This window comes from Chrysochloris asiatica, unplaced genomic scaffold, assembly GCF_000296735.1.
Source record: "Chrysochloris asiatica unplaced genomic scaffold, ChrAsi1.0 scaffold00083, whole genome shotgun sequence".
NCBI lineage: Eukaryota > Metazoa > Chordata > Mammalia > Afrosoricida > Chrysochloridae > Chrysochloris > Chrysochloris asiatica.
Genome location: NW_006408601.1, coordinates 406237 through 427952, shown reverse-complemented (window position 1 = coordinate 427952; position 21716 = coordinate 406237). Strand labels below are relative to the sequence as shown.

Below are 21716 nucleotides of genomic sequence, written 5' to 3'. Positions count from 1 at the left end.
AGGAGCAGCTGGTGAGTTTGGACTGACCTTGTGATTCAAACTACATTGAGGTCCAGTGCTTATCCTACAACGCCACCCAGAAGAGTATAAATGAGAAGATGTGATCTTAGCAGCTCTCTACATGTTACTCCAATCTTAGGAAGTCTTTCCCTCAGCGGCTGTGGGACTTCTGACAAGTCTCTTAATTTGAGTCTGTTCACATTTCATCAATGAATATGATGTAGTACAGGAAGGGCTGTAGGACCCTGAGAAAGAGAAGAAAGGGAGTCTAAAAGGCGAGGGAACCTGAGCAACGGGACCTAAGAGCAGATGAGAGGCGCATTCCGGTAACAAGCATGTTTGTTATGTGAACTCCTCGTGACCCAGAGGCGCTGGCAGGTCTGTGCAGATAAAAGTTTTGCCTGCATAAACAAAAAGAGCTGCCTGTCCCAAGACCCTCAGTAACCCTTTGTGGGCACACCCTTCACCCTGCCTTCCCTAGAGCCCTGGCTGAGCTTACACAAAGGAAGCTCTGTTCTCTGGCAAACTTTGGAAAAGCTTTGTTGGCTGGGCCTAATAAGACTGGTAATGATGATAATATTATAATAGCTAACATTCATTGATGCTCACTATGTGCCAGGCACTTTACTGAGTGCTTTGAGGAACTATTTATTGTAAGATTCACAACAGTCCCATGAGATATACAGGATTACTGTCCTTCTTTTACAGATGAGGAAAATGGGGTTCAGAGAAGTAAAGGAACTTGTCCAAGTCAACTGGCCAGTGAGGAAAGTAACACAGAGCTGGGATTTGAACCAACATCTCCCTGGCTCAGAGCCATTGATCTTCACAATGAAATGATAGTGTTTCCCAGCAGGATTTGTTTTTGAAAAGTCAGATGTTATTACTTTCTTTTAACGAAGAAGAAATTATTTAAAAGTTGAGAAAACTAAAATTTAGAGAGAGAATTTCGCTTATCCAAGACTGGAAATCTTAAAATATAGAAAAACCATGAGTAGAGCACAGCTTATTTGATCCAACTCTATGATGTTCCCAGGCTTGCTTCTTGGTCTAGCATCCCTAAGCACACATGAAACCCCATTTCCTGAGAAGTACCTCTTTCTACCTGTTGATCTGATTGAAGTTTGATGAGTTGTCAGATTCCACAGAAGCTGAAAGTCCAGACTCAGGAGTTTCACAGATCTCTGCTTGAATCCTGGTTCTGACCATGGGCTAGTTACTTTTTGTCTTCCCCAACCCCATTTTCTTTTAATTTGCATATACTTTACCATACCCATACTCATTGCTGTGGGGTTGATCCTGACTTAAGTAGCCCTATAGGGCAGAATAGAATTGCCCACTTTTATCTGGTTTCTGTTGCAGACCGTGTAAGACTGGTCAGAGGCTCGAGGCCCTATAGGCCCCAGTGTAACAAATGAGGCCACTGGCAGTCAATAGCAAATTGTTTTTCATCTTAATATTCAGTTACATGTATTAATTTAATACATGGAGCCCTTGATAATCCACAGATAAATGTGATATTTTCCTAAAAGCCCAGACTGTAAAGGTTGCAAGGTCAAGCCTTTCTCCAAAGGATTAACTAAAATCACAGTTCTTTGTTCTTTGTTCCACAGACAAAAAAGCCATCCACCCTGAATCTCCCCAAGTGTTAGCTATTCAGCCAAGTTCCTGAAAACCTGGCTCAGGAAGCTGAAGCAGGGGGACTCCACCCAAGCTTTTGTCCTTACCTCTCACCTTCCCCCAACTGAGCTCAGGGGCTATAGATATGTTAATTGAGCCTGAGAAACCAAGTTGCTGGCCTGGGATTCGAACCAGCGAAGTACGATGTAAAGTTACCTAAATGTTTGGAAAAGTACTGATGTTAGTTGTACCTTGCCTAAGTCCCTCCCAGCTTGATGTGCAGCTCCTCCCCTAAATAAAACAGAGGCCTGGGCCTCCCCAGGTGTGCATTGCGGGTTGGAAGGCATGCAGTAAAGATTGCAGTGCATTACGGGTTGGAGGGCATGCAGTAAAGATTGCAGGGCAGTGAGTTGCTGCCTGCATAGACCACGATGCCTGTAGTCCCAAGCCTGCCCACCAGTGATGCATCCACCCTGGCTTTGGGGTGCCTCCTTGTCCCCCTCTTTCTGTCTGTCTGTGTATATCTTTACCGCCGCCAGGTATCTCCTCCTCATGAACCAAACCCCTATGTCGAGGCTAGTCCCCGACAGGTTTCCAAAACTGCAATCTTTATGAAGCCAACTGCCATATTGTTCTTTCATTGGAGCATCTGGCAGATCTGAACTGACAACCTTTCAGTTAGTGACCCAGAACTTTTACCAATGTGTCACCAGGGCCCCTTGTGTATGCTTTACATACATGAAATTCACTTCTTTTAGTGTATACTTTGATGAGTTTTGACAAATGTATGTCGATACTAGTAGTCACCACCAAAATCAAGGTATAGAACAGTTTGATTATCTCCTTCAAATTTTCCCATATCCCTTTATAGTCAACTCCATCCCCTCCCCAGCCTTTGGACACCAATGATACGTTTTCAGTCCCGATAGTTCTCCCTTTCCCAGAATGCCATATAAATAAAATCATACTGTATGTAGCCTTTTGAATCTGGCTTCTTTCACACAACACAATGGAGTGGAGATCGATATATGTTGTTATGTGTATAAGGAGTGCATTCCTTTTTAGTGTTGATCAGCAAGGATTTTAACATGGCAGAAGTTTTGCTTAACCAGAAGCACACTGCCAGGCTATTGAGAACAACTCCTGTAAAGTCTTGGCTCACTATCTTTACAATGACCGGACGATCTTCAAGATGGTAGTGGCGATGGTGGTGACTGAAAACCAGGACTGACTCTCAAATGCACAAACACATCCTTCAAGATTGTCTTCTGAGGGCCCTGAGATACAGCACCAGCAGATAAGGGCTAAGAACTCTTGTATATGCTCTCAAACTAGAAAGCCTGGATATTAAGGTCATAATGGTTAAGGTCAGAACCAGCACTCAAACCCAGGCATACCTAGCTCCAAGCCAAACCTTTCTACTACTGCAGTAGTTTCCAACCACAGCCATGGGAAATCAAGACTTTCTGAGCCTGGCCCTTGTTGTTCCTTAGATTGGAGAAGAGAATAATGGAATGGAAACAATGCTTTTTGGTAAAGCCTGATGATAATAAAACCCTTAGCAAGGATCTTTCTAGAATATGGCCTTTACTGGGGTCCTCACGTCATATCTACTGAATCAGCATTACCAAAGGTGGCTCCTAGGGGTCTAGATTTTGTCTAAAGTTTCACAAATGGTTTGATGATGGACCCAGCTTTGAAAACCACTCCAAAGAAGAAATGAACACATTCTTTTCAGGGAATATGATTGGGTAGAAACACATCTGTAGATATTCTTCTTCCATGCTTACCAAATGACACTGATTCTTCCCTTTTCCTTTTTTTTGGTGCCAGTTCCACCAAAATCCTCTTGCTCCTTAGTCATCCTCCATGTCAGACACATATGTAAGAATACACAGAACATATGAATCCACCTGCTAGAAAAAAGCAAGAGAGCCAGACTTATGGATCAGTCCTCCTGCACTGTGCTCCAAGGGTGATGGCCAGGAATATGGCCCTCTGGGTCTCTTTTGTTCACCCACCCATGGAAACTTGGCACATTCACTGTATGTTTTGGATATTCAGTGGCTATTACTCATGGAAACCCTGAACCCATGTGAACACTCTTTCCAAAGACAGATGGAGTTTCCATTCAGAAAAATCTTGGCACCAATTTATTTGGAACAAATGCAGGTTATAGGCAGGACCTAAGAAGACTCAATGAAATTGGTGGCTGACGCTGTGGATCAGGAATTGGGTGACAAAGGAGAAGGTACTCCAGCTTAGCTTTTCTCTGTTCAGCATGACCTGGTGGCCTTCTATTTCTAACTCTTGGATCTCAGAGAGGGAAGATCACCTCTAATACAAACCTTCCTCACAGAGGATTGCCTTGATAATTCAGGCATTTGTAGACATTTGTAAGAATGATTGGTATCTAAGTGTAGGCAGTTGGATGGCCAGGGTCAGAAAGCCGCTAACCCTACCTTGTTGTTGTTGTTAAGTGCTGTTGAGTTATTTCCGACCCGTAGCGACCCTGTATAGGGTTTCCAAGGAGTGACTGGTGAGCTTCAACCACCAACCTTGTGGTTCAAACAACTTTGCAGTCCAGCGCATTAGCCCACAGTGCTACACCAGGATTCCTAGCTCAAACAAAAAGGGATGAAGTAACAAATGCATTTCATAGACTCTTAGGGCTGGGGAGGCAGCAGGAAGATGCATGAAAGACAGGCACCAAGAGCCAGAATGACATCATGTAGTAAAGCTGCTCCAGTCTTCCAATCACCCCTCTCTCAGCCCCATGGACTCTCACATCAGTGTTTGCTTCTCGAAGTGCCTGTTTTCTTCTCCTCTGTCTCCTCCTTCTTTCCCTTTCTTTTTTCTTTCTCTCCATGCTGACTTTTGTTCTCAAGCAGCTAAGTGTTATCTCCAGCTTCAAAATTCAAGAAAACATGTGCTGTGCGGAGCATTAGGTGTTCATATCTGGTCCATTTAGATGGGGTGGAGAGGAGGTCATCCGTGTAGACAGTGCATTACTGCCCTCTCCCATAAGTAACTGGACCAGGATGGACACCTTTCACGGATGTTCCCAGTGTGTTATTATTTTCATCACCTCCTCTTCCTATAGTTGCCAGTTTCTCTGTCATTTCCTTCATCTTGTCTGTTTACCTGTTTTGCCAGAGCTCTGTGAATTCTTTGAGGCCAGGAATCCCAGCCCCTAGCAGGCTGGATTCATTCAGTAATCCTTATTGAACAGAGTCCTCTGCAAGCCCTGCACTAAACTGAGATGGTTGCAGTGACAAGCATGCAATCGTACATGACTTGAATTTTAGCAGGGAAAGCAGATTCTAACCAACCATGCGCATAGGTTAGTTACCTCTGATCCCAACTCCCCAACAAGTACATTCTGTTTAAGAAGAAAAGGTAAGACAAAAAGAGGGAGTGGGGAAAGAGAAGGAAATTCTAATAATCCCCCCCCATTCTAATTAAGACACTCTGGTGGTGCAGTGGGGTAAGCATTGTGCTGCTAACTTCAAGGTCAGTTGTTTAAATTTGTCAGCTGACCTGAGGGAGAAAACTGAGGCTGCCTACTCTGGTCTTGGAAACCTGTCTGAGGAACAGTTCTGCTTGACTGGATGGTGGCAGGCTGGTGATACAGTAGCTAAGTGCTCAGCTGCTAAACAAAAGGTTCAGCATTTGGAACCCACCAGTTCACTAGAACATGACAACATGTCTAAGTATTCTGAATGTTTACGTTTTAAATAACATAGCATAATAGTATCATCTATCCAAACTGATTACCGGCACATTCTGAGTATGGGAAGTTTCTTTGTTTGAGAACTAGACTCTCCTCCTAGGGTGGAAGAGGGTGACAGACAAGCCCCATCTACTGCCAGAGCCTTTACCAACAGAAGCCCAACTCCCTGACCTTTACTACCCACTCATCCACGGTTGGAAGGCTCCTAACATTCAAGCGATCAGAACAGAAGGGTCTTTTATGAACAGAGAACGTACCCCCTCCTGGTCTGATGGAGCCCTCCACCCCTCCCTCTCACCTCACATACAGTAAGAGCAACCACTGCTGGGCCTTGGGGAGGTTAACATTTCTGTCAAGAACAGAATGAAGAAAAGTCTGCTTGGCTGTCAGATTTACTTCTTTTCAGTTTTATTCAATATGCCAAATATAACACAAAAGACACACCCATATACCCACAACTACTACTATTAAACAGATGTTAATATTGAAACACATTTGTTTCAGAGCTCCTTCGTGCTGGTGTACTCTCTCAGACAAAGAAATAAAATGTTAAAAATACAACCCAAACGCCCCCTAGTTCTTCTCCCTGCCTCCCATGTAAGAGACAGCACTGCACATTTCTACGCTTCTTACCATTTGCAGCATCCATAAATGGCATATGTGGCTATTTTGTTTTTGAAATAAGCATAAATGTAATATTCTGTTTGTATCACTTTGCAAATGGTCTTTTCCATGCCACAGTATGTTTTGGAGAGTTATGGATGTGGATATCTATAAATATCAGTCATTCCTTTAGCTGCTGTACTTATTCTATTATTTGGATAAAGCCCAGTTTATCAGTTTATCGGATCTCTTGAACAACACTGAGAAGTGATGTCCACATTTTTGTTGTCATAAATATTGCTTCAATAAACATCTTTATATGTGTCTCCATAATGCATGGCCAGGTTTTTTTGAGGCTGCACAGCTAGACAAAGAATTGAAGTATGGCTGTTAACTTTCCAGGCAATTTTTAGCAAGTTACAACCTCTTGGCCGCTACTTCCTCAGCCATGAAATGGGACTCCAGCTTCTGACTCTGAAGGTCCCTCATAGAGAAAATGTAAAAACCTAAATTTTCCAAATGTGATTTAATTCCAGAACAGAACACGCTTCCAATAGTCTAAAAAGACTATATATGTATATATCCCTAGTAGACACAGAGTTTAGGTCAGGAATATAACGGAAATAGCAACATTTTAGAATGTCCCTTACTTTAAAGATGATCGAACTGGACCACTTGGGACCTCTCTGCCTACCCTGCACCCCCTTACCTTATAATGGTCATTTAGACCCTGACGCTTTCTCCAGGTCAGGCCCCAAACCCACTGGGCCTTCTCTTCTCCACACCCAAGCTCCTTAGAGGCCAAATCACCTCTGCGTCCAACCCATGTAACTTTTCTAGGATTGGCTTGAAGTTAGGCAGGGAGGGCACTTATATTTGCGGTCTGTAGATTTTTGTGAAGGAACACTGGTAGTGCAATGGTTAAGTGCTTGGTTTCTAACTGAAAGGTCAGTGGTTCAAACCCACCAGCAGCTTCATAGGATTGAAAAGACCAGAGATCTACTCATAAAGATTATACCCTAAGAAACCCTACTGGGGTAGTTCTACTCTGTTTTATAGAGAGCTCTGGTAGCATAGTGGTTATGAATCGGGCTGTGAACCTTTAGTTCAGCAGTTCGAAACTACCAGCAGCTCCATGGGAGAAAGATGAGGCTTTCTGCTCCGGTAAAGATTTACAGCCTCGGAAACCCTGTACAGGGTCGCTATGGGTCAGAACCGACTCGATGGCACTTAACAACAACAATAGGTCAGAAGGGAGCCTGGTAACTCTGTAGGATAAACCACAAGGTCAGCAGTTCTAGCCCATTAGCCACTCCATGGGAGAAAGCTGAGACTCTGGCAAAGATTTTCAGCCTTGGAAACCCTATACAGAGTCGTTATGAGTCAGAACCGACTCGACAACACTTAAAAACATGAGTCAGAATCGAGTGGGTGGCACACAACACCATAGTTTAACTTTTTTTCCATTTTCTTTTTTTTAATGAGTTTTTCTGTTAGTGTGTGTGTTTTGGATAGTTTTCACTTAATATTAGATTCATTGACACATTGCTACCATTGTTGTTGTTGTTAAGTACCGTGGAGTCGGTTCTGACTCATAGTGACCCTGCACAGGGTTTCCGAGGCTGCAAATCTTTATGGGAGCAGAAAGCCTCATCTTTCTCCTGCGGAACAGCTGGTAGTTTTGAACTGCCGACCTCGAGGTTCGCAGCCCGATTTGTAACCACTAAGCTACCCGAGCTCTTTTGGGAGTATATAATTTAGACACAATATGAGATAATGTATAGCTCTTTACCTGATACTGGGGCAACTCACCAATTAAAAAAAAACAAAACAAAAACAAAGTTTAGGCCGTAAATCAAGATCTGTGTACTTCTTGGCAAAAGACCTAAGGTAGAAGGTAAGTGTTATCCTGGGGAATTCCCTTACATCAGTTTCATGGAGAACCCGAAAAGAACATTTTTCTTCTGTAAACCTACACCACTGCAACTTCTAACCCAACCCCAAAGTATGCCTACTGGCAGTATCCCACTAGTCCTGCATTAGTGGGTTCTCTGGAGACTCAGCTTCAGCCCTAATCTGGATTCAGTCATTCCCTGGGTCACCAAACATTCAGGAGCCAGAGCAAGAGATGTAGGGGAGAGAGCTTTCCCTGGAGTTCAGGAGGGCCCCACTTAGAAGCCCAGAAGTTGAAGAGAAAGTGACAAGAGCCACATCTCGGTAGCAAACGGTAAATGGGGGAGTTCTGTAAAGAAAGGTATCCATGAGGAATAAAGTTACAAGTATGACTTTTATTCAGCAATACCAAGAGTACTTCCAGATCTACCACTTTCTTACTTTCTGGTTTTGAGCTGACTGCTTACTTTACTTGGGTCTCCTTGTCCTCTCTCATTGAGTTGTGGTGAGCATAGCGCTTAATACCAACAAGGCTCCCAAAGAGGCTTTCTTTCCGAAGGACATTCTGCTGTGCACCAGGTATATGAACACAACACATTTCCCAAGTGATCACCAGTGGTCTCTGAACCTGCTCAATACCCCCAGCCAGGACTGCAGCAGCAGAGCCTGGAGCTTTCTGGATTTAAATCCTAGCTGTGTGGCCTTGGGAAACTTTCCTCATTTGTAAAATGGATCTGAAAGTACTAGTTCCAACCTCAGAGGGTTGTTTGAGAATTAGGTGAGTTAATACCCATACCTAGCACACAGCTATTGATGTAAAGATCTGCATGTCTATTTATGTACATTACATAAGGCTGAGGTTCTGGCACAAAGTGAGGAAGCTTGTCTCTGCCTCCCTGGAGCTCCTGGTCTCTGAGGGAGACATGGTAAGTCAGGGCATTGATGGAGAAGCAAGCACATGATGCTAGGGGGCCTCTGAAGAGACAGGAGAGAATGGATCTTGAAAGATGGGGCGGAGGCAAGATTGTCCAAATAGAAAAAGGAGGAGGCTTGAAAAAATACTCATATAAAAAATGAGTGAATCAATAATACTTAAATAGTTTAATATGTGAGTGCCCCTTGTTCTAGGCGCTAGGGAGACTGCTGTAAATAAAACACAGTTCCTGTTGTAACTATGATATTGTTGGTGTAAGCTGCTGTCAGTCAGTTGACGGTGGTGAGCTATAAGGTTGCACCCGATTTTCATTGGCTGATTTTCAAAAGTAGATGACCAGGTATTTTTTCCACTTCGGAGGCGTCTTGTGTTATGCTTACTAGCTGTGAGATAGGCATCCTACTGTAACCTTCATTGTACATTTGGGGAAACTGGGTCACAAACAAAACTGGAAATGACCAGGTTGGGAAGGAAATCCGGAGCAGCGCTGAGCTTCAAACCAGGCAGTCTGGATACGGATTTGGTCCTGACCGCTCGGCTCTGCCACCCCTAAGGAGCTTGAGACAGTCTTCAGATCATTCGGTCAACTACAAGTAAGCTCGTTCTGCTTACTTGTAGATTTTTTTCTGCTGCAGAACGGAGTCAACCGCGGTAGACAGATTAAGGCCAGGCTAAGGATTTGGGATTTTATCTGGCAGGACTGCGTACTGTGAAAAAGATGGTTTGGAGCGGAGCAAAGGGCGATTCAGTAAGACCCCTCAGTAGGCTGTTGCAAGAATGGAGGCCAGAAATGACAGTGGCCTGCAATGTTGCAGAGGCCACGGGAGGCAGAGAAGCGGAAGGCTTCCTGTGAGTTTATCTCAGAGGCAGAAGAGGCTGGCCTGGGGCGTGAGGACAGGCGACTGGTAGGCCAATGGGGGCGTCTAGGACCGCGGCCCCGCCCGAGGAGAGGGAGAGGGGGGAGAGGGAGGGAAAAGGGAGGGCGGGCTAGCGGGCGGGGTGCGAGCTTGCCTGGGTACCAGCGCTGCTGCATCCCAGCCGCGTTCCCCGCCTACCCACTACACGATTCTTGTTCCCGCTACCCAGCGGCAGCCTTCCGGAGAAGCGGGATTAAATTTGGCCCGGAGAGCAGCTCGGTCCAGTAGGAGTGGGTGAGGGGCGGCGGCAGTGGGCGGCGATGGTTCAGCTCAGGCTAGCCTGGGTGGGTGAGGGGCTGGCGCTCGGCTGAGTTTAGGCTCCGAAGGGAGAGGGCTGACCTGTGCCCTGTCCACCCTACGAGGAGCTGAGACAGACTTGGTGTGCGAGTGGGTGGTCGAAGCGCTAGAACTGGGCTCTGATCTGGTCGAAAGGTGTCAGGGCTCGAACCCCGGGCTTATAGAAATTGTTAGCATAGGGGAGCTGAACTCGGTCGCTGGGCTAAGGTGTTGGGGGTGGCAGGGTTGGGGGCGGGAGCAGAGCTCAGCTTCTGCAGGAGGATGGGGTACGTATATAAGGACACGGGGCTGAAGCTGCGGATATCGGTATTCTGTCCGGTGGGCTGGGGGTTGGAGCTGCGTCTGGGAAGGGAATAAAGACTTGGTTTCGTCCCGCCTGGGTGGGTGTGCAGAGGAGGACGGGGGTGGGACTGGAGACGGGGGTGGGGGCTGGGGCGGGGCGGCGGGGCGGCCGAGGGGGTGGTGGCGCGCCGCTGACGGCTCTGGGGAATCGCAGGCGGCGGCGGCGGGCGCAGAGCAGAGATGTCTAGACTCGGGGGTACCCTGCTGTACCTGCTACTGGCTGCGGCTGTCCCCACGGCACCCGCGCCAGCTCCAACTACTACCTCGGCTCCTGGCGATTCTGGTCCGGCTTTCAGCTACCCTCAGGAGGAGGCCACCCTCAACGAGATGTTCCGTGAGGTGGAGGAACTGATGGAGGACACGCAGCACAAGCTGCGCAGCGCGGTGGAGGAGGTGGGTGCACACTGAAGGCGCGGGACTCCAGGAAGAGCGCAAGGCTATGGGAGGAGGGGGACTGACTTCTGTGAGGTAGTCGCAGCGATGGCCCAGAACCTGAGTCCTGCGAATGGCTGGGAACGGGAGGTAGCGTTGGAGGAGTCCAAATCCCACCATGTTCTACCTCTCCACCCAGTATCTCCAGCGGGACTCCCACGGGGCAGCCCAAGTCACCACCTGCCTGCATACTCCTCCTTCCATCAGCCGCAATGGTCTGCAAGCTATTGGCCTCCCCTGTGACAAGCGGGTGCTTGCAAGGCCATTGGTATTCCAGCGCTGTAGCTTGTAGAGACGTTGTAAAAGCTCCTGGAGATTTCCAAGTGCTAACTTGCCTACTGGGCTTTGAGTTTGTTGCATCTCCCTTAGACCCAGTTAGGGTGCCATTTGCTGACAGAGACATCCCTGAACTGTGCTTTTTCATCTATCTGGGTTATTTTGTGTCCCCAAGTTGCACTTGACTTGACGGCAGAGAAGGGAAATGAACTAAATCCTAACCAAGTACTGAAAAAAAGGATGAAAGGAGGAGGGGGTAATGTGAGAGACAACCCCATGCCCACCCCATGAGTACTTTGGAGTTAGACCTGGACATGTCTCTGTGAACTAGATGCTGTGATAAGTGTTGTTAAGTGCTGTTGAGTCGATTCTGACTCATAGCTACCCTGTGTAGGGTTTCAGAGGAGCAGCTGGTAGGTTTGAACCACCGACCTTGAGGTTAGCAGTCCAGTGCTTATCCTACAGCAAAACAATAGTTGTTCAATATATTTAAAAACAAAGACAATGTTGTTGTGCAGTCAATGCATTATGTTATAGCGTTAGAACTGTTCTATAAGGATTTTCTTAGAGGATAAGCACTGGACTCCAAACCACAAGGTCAGTGGTTTGAATCCAGCAGTTGCTCTATGGGAGAAAGATAGGGCTTTCTGCTCCTGTAAGAGTTTAAAGCCTGGGAAACCCTATGCAGGGTCGTTATGAGTCAGAAACCAACTCGACAATGCTTCTACAACAACAGTAATCATAACAGAAGCAGATTGCCAGGTCTTTCTTCTGTGGTGCTGCTGGGTGGTTTGAAGCTCCACCCTGTTCAATCTACGGTAGTTATTATTAGTCGATACTATGTCTCTTGGCAAAGATCTTCCTCTTCTGTTACCTCACAAGTGTAAACCCTGGATGGCATCCTGCTTTGCCCTCTTATCAGGACCGCCTGGACTGTAGGTGAGCTGGCCCAGCACTCCCAATGTTAGTGTGGAAGCTGTCCCTGGTGACTGGGCTAAGTGGGCACGGTCACTACTGGCCTACAGCTGGTCTCTGAAAAACTCAGCAACAGAAGACATGTCAGGCTTCTCCATCCCTGCTGCCTCCCACCTGGGGGCGCCTGGGGCAAAGCCTTAAAAGCTAACTAGTGTCTACCCAGGAGAGGTTTGGGGAGTTTTGGGACATTTCCCCTCTTCCCCTGACAAGAATCAACCTGATGGAATTTGCAGTGAAGAGGCCACTAAATTAGAAGGTAGTAACATAGGAAACTGTACCCTAGATAGGCCCAGCCTTTAAGACCTTAGTCTTTCTGCATCTTGTGATAGAAAAGAACCATGGTTAAACAAGCCGGAAATGATAGAGGAACATGAATACCCCAACGAAAGGGTACGAGGGGTCATAGTTCACGTTGTCTCCTCACTCTTCAAGTTCAAATGAAATTGAGCTTGTGACCCATCTGCTTCCAGGTCATCTCTTTTCCTTATTCGGTTCCAGAACTTTCCTCCTGCATACAGATTCCCAGTAAGAACAACTAGACCACCTCTGTGTTTCTATTCCGTGGTCATTTCCCAAATGAGTATCCCCACTAGCAGTGGGGAGAGAGTGAGAAGGGAAGCCGGCAAATGGGGTGGTTTCTAAGAATGGGAATTTATAGTCTCGTAAATCTGGAGGCCAGGATTCCAAATCCAGGCTGTCAGCAAGGCCGGGCTCTCTTGAAGTCACCAGGGGAAGATCCTGTCTTGTCTCTCCTGGCTTTTGGTAGCCTCAACATGCCTCAACATTAGCTGCAGCATAACAATGGTAGTCACATGACCGGTCTCCAGCTTTCTGTGCATCTTCTCTTTTATAAAAGAATTACTCAGGGACCCTGGTGATGCAGTGGGTTAAGCATTGGGCTGCTAACCAAAAGGTTGGCGTTTCAAACCCACCACCGCCTATTCCGTAGGAGAAAGAGTCTGCTTCCATGAAGATATACAGCATCCCTATGGGCCAGTTCTGCTATGAGTCTGAATCTATGCAATGGACTCAGGTTGGATTAAGATCCACTGTACTTCAATATGGCCTCATGTTAATTGATTATAGCATCAAAGACTCCCTTTTCAAACAAGGTCGCATTTACAGGGACTTTAGCATATCTTTTTGGGAGACACCATTAAATCCATAACAAGGACCACTTTCTGTCATTCAGTCCCAGCTCTGCCACTACTAGAAACAGGACCCAAGGCCTGAATAGAGAAAATGTCTATTCCTTGTGGTAAAGGGAAAATTAAATGAGAGAATGTAAGTAAAACAAGTTATCTGTCTAAAATGGGGTTAAATAAGTATGGTACAAGTAAAGTCCTTATAAGAGCGCAAGGATTCTGGGAAATTGTTAGTTCTCCCGAAATAATAGCTATCATTATTATTAATAAAATGGTATGAGTATAAATTATCACCAGTGTCTGATATGGAATAGATTCTTAATTGTTGCTGTTGTTATTAAGTGCCATCGAGTCAATTCTGACTCATAGAAAAAGTGTATCTGGTTTCCAAGGCATGACTGGTGAGTTTGAACCACTGACCTTGTGGTTCAAACAGACCTTAGGGTCCAGTACTTTGTCCCACAGCATCACCCCAGGACTCCAATAGATTATGCTATTCTTGTTAAGCTTTTAAAAGAGCTTGCCAGAAAGCCCCAGAAAGACAAAAGAATAGTAACTACTTAGTTTTTGTCCAGTGAAAGATAAATAGCTAGTAAAGACCTAGTCCAAGTGCATTACTTGTTTACATAGTTGTATCATGAGTCTGCTTTCAAGTAACTTCCTGGTATTTAAAATACTCCAGCTGACAAGTTATTGATGTCTCTTAAGGGGAAAGACAAAATAACTTGGAGGATCATTATTGGGAGAAGTCTTTAATGACTTCAATACAGGATGCTCCCAACTTCCTGTTTTATTATTCTTCCTATTACTGATACATTTATTTCAAGGGTAAAATCATTCCATTTCTGGTCAGGAGGCAGGCTTGCAGAATGTGCCATTAGGTTGTTTAAATTATTATATATTCCTGGGTATTTTTTTGTACATCAAAAACAAAACAAAACAAAAACCAGAGGGAATAGAAGCAAATACTGTTGAACGGTGATGCACAGAGGAGATTGTAATCTTTGCAATGATATGAAATACTATAGGATGAGTGCAAAACTGATGTCCTCCCATGTAAATTATCATTCAATGCACAGAAGATTTAAAACAAAAACATTCCATTCTCCTGCCCTCATTGCCACATCTGTAAATGGCATGGTTTAGTCTTATTACTTCCCCTGTTCCTGGGAAGAACCCCAATACCACATCGAAGTTCATCTCTCCACGTTTTCCTGTTATGCCCCTTAAATGGACACACAGATTCAACCAAATATAAATGTCATTTTTAATAGCATTCACATTCCTCGGCTATGAAACTTCCACTCATATTGCTTCAGACTTACGTTCCCTCTTGCTAGTGGCGGTAATAGTTGTGGTTGAAATTTCCATTGTAAGCTGTAGTTTTAGTTCATGGTACCACTAAAGAACTGTTAGCTCATTCTGCTGAAATAAACCACTGACTAAGAAGGGAGGAAGGTTTTATAAAAATATTATCTACTCAACACAAAGCAAACTCCAGCTTTGGTAGCTTTTGAATTACAATATTTGAAAGTCAAACAGAAGGATTCAGAGTCCAATGGGAATTTTTAAAATATTGAAACATCCCTTTTTCCTTCTGGACATATCCTTTCTAGCATCTTCAGGCACTTCATCTTGTCTAGCTGTACCTTTTCTATCACTAAAGATGCCAGAATCTCTTGACTCTTCCATTTATTTTTCCTTTTGTTGGCTGCCTGTTGTTTTCACTTCTACCCTTCCGTTCGCTTTATAAACTGACAAACTACCTTTTTCTAAAACTACTTTCTTCTTCTTCTTGTTGCTGCTGTTAGGTGCCATTGAGTTGATTTTGATTCATAGCAACGCCATGTGACAGTCGAACTTCTGGATAGAGTATTCTGGGCTGTAATCTTTCTGGGAACAGATCATTAGATCTTTCTCGTGTGGAGCTATTGAGTGAGTTTAAACTGCCAACTTTTAGGTTAGCAGCTGAGTTGTATCACCAATTTTCCTTGCTTTTTAAAAAGAACAATATTAGGAAAACAACTGGATGTTACAGTCATTCATTTGTGGATTCTGTACCTGCAAGTTTGTCTACTTGCTAAAATTTACTGTAATCCCCAAATCAACATTCACAGCATTTTTATGGTCATTGGTGGCATACCCAGAATTGCATTGATATCTGGGGCTGCAAGTTGAGAAATTCTAAATTGATAGTCTGGGAAGAGTTCTAGGCATCCATAATTTTGAAAGATTTGGGGGGTGGCTCTAATGTGCCCTCCAGGTTGAGAATCAGACTTCAGAGCTGCCCCTTGGATCTACCCATTGGCTCCTCTCTCTTTTATCATCCACCATGTTATCCTCTGCCCAGCATGGATTCTCCCTCGAGCCCAGCTGACTCCCACGGAGTGCACCATTCATGTCCAAGCCACCACAGCTTTATTTGTCCCGCCTGGAGTGTCTTCTACACTCCCCTGTGTCCAATTCCCACCTATCCCTTGACACTAACCCAGTCATGCCTCCACCTCCTCCCACCTTTCTCCTTTGAACCTCTGACTTGTTTCTAGAGACTGTCACACAAGTCAGCTCATAATCATACTCTAACTGGCTTCGGTGGAACTTTTTTGCCTCCCCAGTAAAAGCATAAATTAAGTGCTGCTGAGTCAGTTCTGACTCACAGCAACCTTGTATAGGGTTTCTGAGGAACAACTGATGGGTTTGAACCACAACCTTGCTATTTAAATGACCTTGCGGTCCAGTGCTTATCCTATAGTGCCACACCAGGACTTAATTGGGAAGGCTCATAATTTGGAGCCAGACGGATCTGATCTAATCCAGGCTTTGCCACTTACTAACAGTATGATGACATTAGACAGAATCTAACACCTTACTCACTAGGCTACTGTGAATATTCAAGGCCCGTGGAAGGTATCTGGTTATGGTTCAAACACAACAGATGTCCAAATATGGGGGCTATTATTATTATAAAACCAATATCAAGTTTCAAACACCTTAGCATTCATCTGAGAGCCAAACACAACATTGGACTTACAACAGTCCCTGGCCAAGTCTTTGATTGTTTGACTTTGTATTTGTAAAGGGAAGTCCCTGATGACCAGAGCTGCTTGAGTCTTGGTGGCTACTACAAATGAACAGTGCTTTTGTGTTACACTGGAACTTGTGAATTCTTTTTCCATATCCACTTGGATCTGCAAGTCTGGTTGGTGAAGGCAGGAAAGAGGGGCTCCTAAAAAGATAAAATACAAGACAGTGATTTTCTTTAATGGGAAAAAATTTTTGAGGATTACTCTTAAGGAATAAAAACAACCCAGAGCCCAAATAACAGAGATAGCATTATTGGAAAATTGCCAGCTACCAACTAGAATGGCTTTTTGTGTCTCTCATCTTTAATTCGAAGAGTATCTGATGGGCTCTGGACACAAGGCTGGCTCATGGTGTCTACTGCCCACTCATCAGAGCTGGGGGCAGGGCAATAAATCCAAAAGAGGACGTTGGGTACAGCAGGCAAATTGACGGATTTAGGAAGAGGCTTCAAACAATTTGTGAAAAACATCCATTATTTTTAATGCTGTTTCTCTACAAGTTTTTTGAGGCCCTCGCATATCTGATGTAGATGTCATGGAGTCTCATAAAACTGGCCCAGAGGACAGTGTCAGAGAAGACCCAGAAGGGGTGAGACCCTAGAGTCCAGTCAAATGACCTGATACATGGACTCCACTGCAGGGGGTGAGGTGGGAAAGGGTTAAATAGGCTGTCTTAGTTTGAGCTCCCAACCCTCACTGGACCCTTACACAAGACCTTGGGAGCAAATAATTTGGCAGGTATCCAGTAAACATTAGAAAACAGTGGGGCAATGATACAGCAAGGAGAAGAAAGTCAATCAAGTATGCAATCATTAGGGAGCAAGTTGGGTTTAATCCCACTGAGGGCCCTTGAAGCGAGACTGTAGATTCTGTCTGCCTCACAATTGTCCTGCTGATGGAGGAGGAAGCTGGGATAGCCTCAGAGGTTGAGGATTGTCCCTAGAGGTTTAGCCCCTTAGAACTAAGCACACAGCTGAGAATGGAAGGGAGTTGAATGCAGGTGGGCTTCTGTAAAGGAGCCCTGGTAGTACAGTGGTTAAGTGCTTGCTTGCTAACTTAAAGATCAGCAATTCAAACCCACTAGCCACTCTGTAGGAGAACAATATGGCCGGCTGCTCCCATAAAGATTACAGTCTTGGAAGCCCTATGAGATAGCTCTAAAAACAACAACAGCAACAAACTAAACTCACTGCCATCTCATGATTCTGCCTCATAACAACCCAATATAGGGTTTCTGAGACCGTAAATCTTTACAGAAGCACTCAGTCAGCCTTATCTGTCTCCTAAAGAGCAGCAGGTGCGTTTGAACTGCTGACCTTGCAGGCATGTCTACTTTGCCCTAAAGGTTCACTATGAGTTGGAATCAGTAAATAGAACAACAATGGGTAGGGCATGTAAAACATTTAGTTACAGTGTCTTATACGTAGTAAGTACTCAATTAACAGTACTTATCATTGCCACCATAGTTAGTAATTGCAGAAGAGGCAAAGAGGTGTTTTTTCTAGTGGACTGTGATTTATAAAAAGAGAGAACAGTTATACTCATTACATCCATTGATTTAATAGATGGAAGCAGAAGAAGCTGTTGATAAAACATCATCAGAAGTCAAACTGGAAAATTTACCCCTAATCTACCACAACGAGACCAACACAGATACCAAGGTTGGAACTGATACCATCCACGTGCACCGAGAAATTCACAAGGTAAGGGCAGCCAGGGGCAATAATTCTTCCTTTCTGTCCCATCCAGTCCCCTCAGAGAGCTCAGATCTTGTTTAACTCTCTTATGCATAAACTAAGCATACAAATGAGCTTGGTCAAATACAGATTAAAAACCAGATTGAATGAGAGAGCTGTTTAAAGGGAAGAAATAGTATCAGGAACCTAAACTGCTTTTGCATTTAAGCAATAAATGAAACTCTAGGCTTCCTGACAGTCCAGTTCCTAGGGGATAGTCAGGGATTTTTGTCATTTGAAAAAAGAAATCACACTTTCCTGGTATTGAATTTGAGGAAGAATTTTTTTCCATAGATATATATTCTTGATTGTGAGTTAGGTGAAAATTTACAGAGCAGATCAATTTTCCACTCAATAATTCATATGCATTTTGTTTCATGTCATTAATTGTTATCCCAGTTCCTCTAGGTCGCCGGTTTCCTTTCTTCCTTCTTTCCCAACCCTCTGAACTTTGTCCTTTAGCATATGCTGCCCTTTTGATCTCATATGGTTGCTTATTCTAAACTGCATCTTCTTCATTAGTATTACTGGTCCCCTTATTGACCTGTCTGTTGTTTGGCTGGAATTTGAGTCAAGGTGGATATGGGGAGGATTAGTTCATTTCCAGACCTGAAGGATCGTTAAAGACTGTAATTATCTCCTAGATATTTATGTGTGTTTTAATAGGGTGTTGAAATAGAAGTGACCATGTTGTGTTGACTAGAGCTTCACTGTTTCCTTAGGAGAAGCTTAAATGTGATTTAGCCTGTCTTCAAAATGGAAAATTACTGTCACTACTCGATTAAAAATTTGTTTGTTTGCTTGGTTATCTGTTGAGAATTCTATAGAAGATTCTTTTCCAACCGACCATTTGTCTAAGTGTCTCTCAGTCTAATGTACTGTATGAAAAGCAAGCAGGTTTACCTTTAATCTGTCGTCACAAAGAAAACTTTGCAAATCTAGAGAGGCATAGCATACATTAGCCTCCCCCTGGTATGGGATGCAGTGGGTTAAATAGTAGGCTACTCACCAAAAGGTCTACAGATAAAACCCACTAGCTGCACCATAGGACAAAGATGAGGCTGTCTACTCCTATCAAGATTAATAGTCTCGGAAACCCGTTACAGAAGTTCTACTCTCTTCTGGAGTGTCAATATAAAATATAATTGGCTCAATAGCAGTAGGGCAGGGGGATGTGAGATGTCTCCAACAAGATTTTGGTAGAACTTTGAGAGTAGTAAACTGTGTATGTTTGTGTTATGTAGCTGATGGGGCATCATTATTAGAGGCTGCAAAGTTAACTTTCTGTTGTGAATATCAAGGAAATTGACCTGAATCTCCTCTTGACTTATATATGCAAAACCACAAGGCACTGACAAAAGAACCTTATGTTAGCTCAAGTGCCCAGGTAATTCTTTGGTTGAAACAATGTTTCTGTGCCATGGGGCATACTAGGGTCAACTTTTATAAGCAATTGCTTCGAATATACAAGTATGTGTGGACCTACTCCCATCCGTCCTGGTGGGCTCAGCTGGAAGGAGTCAGCTAAAGAGTGTACCCCCACCCACACCTCCCGGTAAATGAATGAGTTCACTTGCTATCAGAATTCTTTTGAACTTGTCTGAACACTAGCGAATGCTTCTAAATGTTATTTTATTCTTGTTAAAACCAATATTAACTCATACAACAGTTTGGCTGTTTCTTAAAGTTGCTCCTTATAGATGTCAGAACTCATGAATTTGTGTCCTACTGGCAGTTTGAAACTACCAGCTGTTCAGCAGCAGAAAGATGAGGCTTTCTGCACTATTAAAGATTTACAGCCTCCGAAACCCTGTGCTGGGTCACTATGAGTCAGAACTGACTCCATGGTACTTAACAACAACAACAACAGTTACAAGTGATGGTTGTGGTGGTGGTTATGTGCCTTGGAGTCAGTTCTGACTCATAGAGACCTGCACAGGGTTTCCCAGGCTGTAAATGTTTACGGGAGCAGAAACCTTCATCTTTCTCCATCGGAACAGCTGGTAGTTTAGAACTGCTGACCTTGAGGTCAGCAGCCCGACTTGTAACCATTACGCTACCAGAGCTCCTTGTTACAAGTGATAGGGGGAAAAAATTCCTGACCTTCTGTAACTGTATTTATAAAACTGTTGTTGTTAAGTGCTGTGAAGTTGGTTCTAATTCATAGTGATCCTCAATAGGGTTTCCGAGGCTATAAATCTTTGCAGGAGCAGAAAGCCTCATTGTTCTTCCATGGAGCAGCTGATGGGCTTGAGCCACCAACCTTGAGGTTAATAGTCCAGTACTTACCCTGCAGAGGTACCACAATGTAATCCCCTGGAGTCCTGGTGTGGCGCTATAGGACCAGCACTGAACTGCTAACCATAAGATTGGTGGTTCAAATCCACCAGCCGCTCCTTGGAAACCCTGTACAGGGTCGCTATGAGTCAGAACTGACTTGACAGCACATAACAATAAAGCATAATAATACCAGCAATGGAAATAGATCATTGGACCTTTCTTTAATAGTGCAGCTAGGTGGATTTGAACCACCAACCTTTTAGTTAGTATTTGAGTGCAAACTGCACCTTGCAGGAATCATTAATATAATTCATAGAGTAATAGTATTATTGTTGTTGTTAGGTGCCACCAAGTCTGTTCCGATCCATAGCGATACGGTATTTATAGATACAGTACTATAGGTATTATCTCTATATATAATTATACATAATATGTATACTATTGTGAGGATCCAATAATGTTATGGTATAGGAAAGCTCATTGTAAACTATAAAGTGCTGTGCAAAGCAACTTGGTATTATTTTTGTTGCTAGGTGTCATTGAGTCAGTCCAACTCATAGAGACCCCAAACCTTGGTGTTTTCTTGGCTGTAATCTTTATGAAAGTAGATTTCCAAGTCTTTCTCCTGCATAGTTGCTGAGTGGTTTGAACCACCAACCTTTTGGCTAGCAGTTGAGTGCTTAACCATTGAGCCACCAGGACTCTTTTCTGTTTTATTAAAGTTCTCTTAGCAACATAGTACAGTAGTTCTCAAGAAAGTTCCACTCACAGGATACCAGACCTGTGCAATGCTTCATGTAAAAGGAGCTCAGTGAAAAACATTTGGAACAAGCTGGGTCTGTTCTTCTAGAGATCCTCAAAAACACATTGGCATTATAAAGATTCTGAGAAGTCCACTAACCCATGCATAGAAGATAATAGAATCTTTTTAAAATATGTCAGTCACACAGGTAAAAATCTGGCATAGAAGAGGAAGATGTCATTGTCTGTCTATGAAAAGAGGAATTATTCACATAAAGGCATGGTGATGAGGACTTTGCCTTTACCTCTTCAGAACTGGAATTTGATCCACTTCTAAGCAAATCAGGTGTAGAGTTTCCATTTTGTTTTTGGCTGCAGACTCCTGGGATAGGAGAGCTGGCGGGGATTTATAAAATGATCTGGAAATGAAAAAATGGTGAATCCAAGAAGAGAACGTACTTGTTCCAGGTTATTGACAGCTGAGCCAGGACCACAAGAACACAGGTCTTCTAATTCTTGGGCCAGTGTCGTTTCTGCTCTGTGTTACCAACTCACACATTCCAGATGGACTTGATGAAGCAGCATTCTAAGGCCAAGCTGCCAGGTTCATACACCTGCTTACAGAATCAGAGACGGAGAGTAGAGGCTAGGGAGAAGAGTACTGGGATAGGTCTCCCATAAAGAAACGAGTAGACCTGGAGAAACTGTT

General features: G+C 44.1%; 1 protein-coding gene across 1 annotated transcript in view; it reads left to right on the top strand.

The window, feature by feature from the left end:
- Positions 1 to 10504: 10504 nt before the first annotated feature.
- Positions 10505 to 21716, top strand: part of DKK3 (dickkopf WNT signaling pathway inhibitor 3) — a 50494-nt gene continuing 39282 nt past the window's right edge. The window contains exons 1-2 of the mRNA XM_006865765.1: positions 10505 to 10732; positions 17816 to 17953. Of these exons, the coding sequence (XP_006865827.1) occupies positions 10520 to 10732; positions 17816 to 17953 (351 nt within the window). The 5' untranslated portion in view covers positions 10505 to 10519. The remainder of the gene's footprint in view (positions 10733 to 17815; positions 17954 to 21716) is intronic.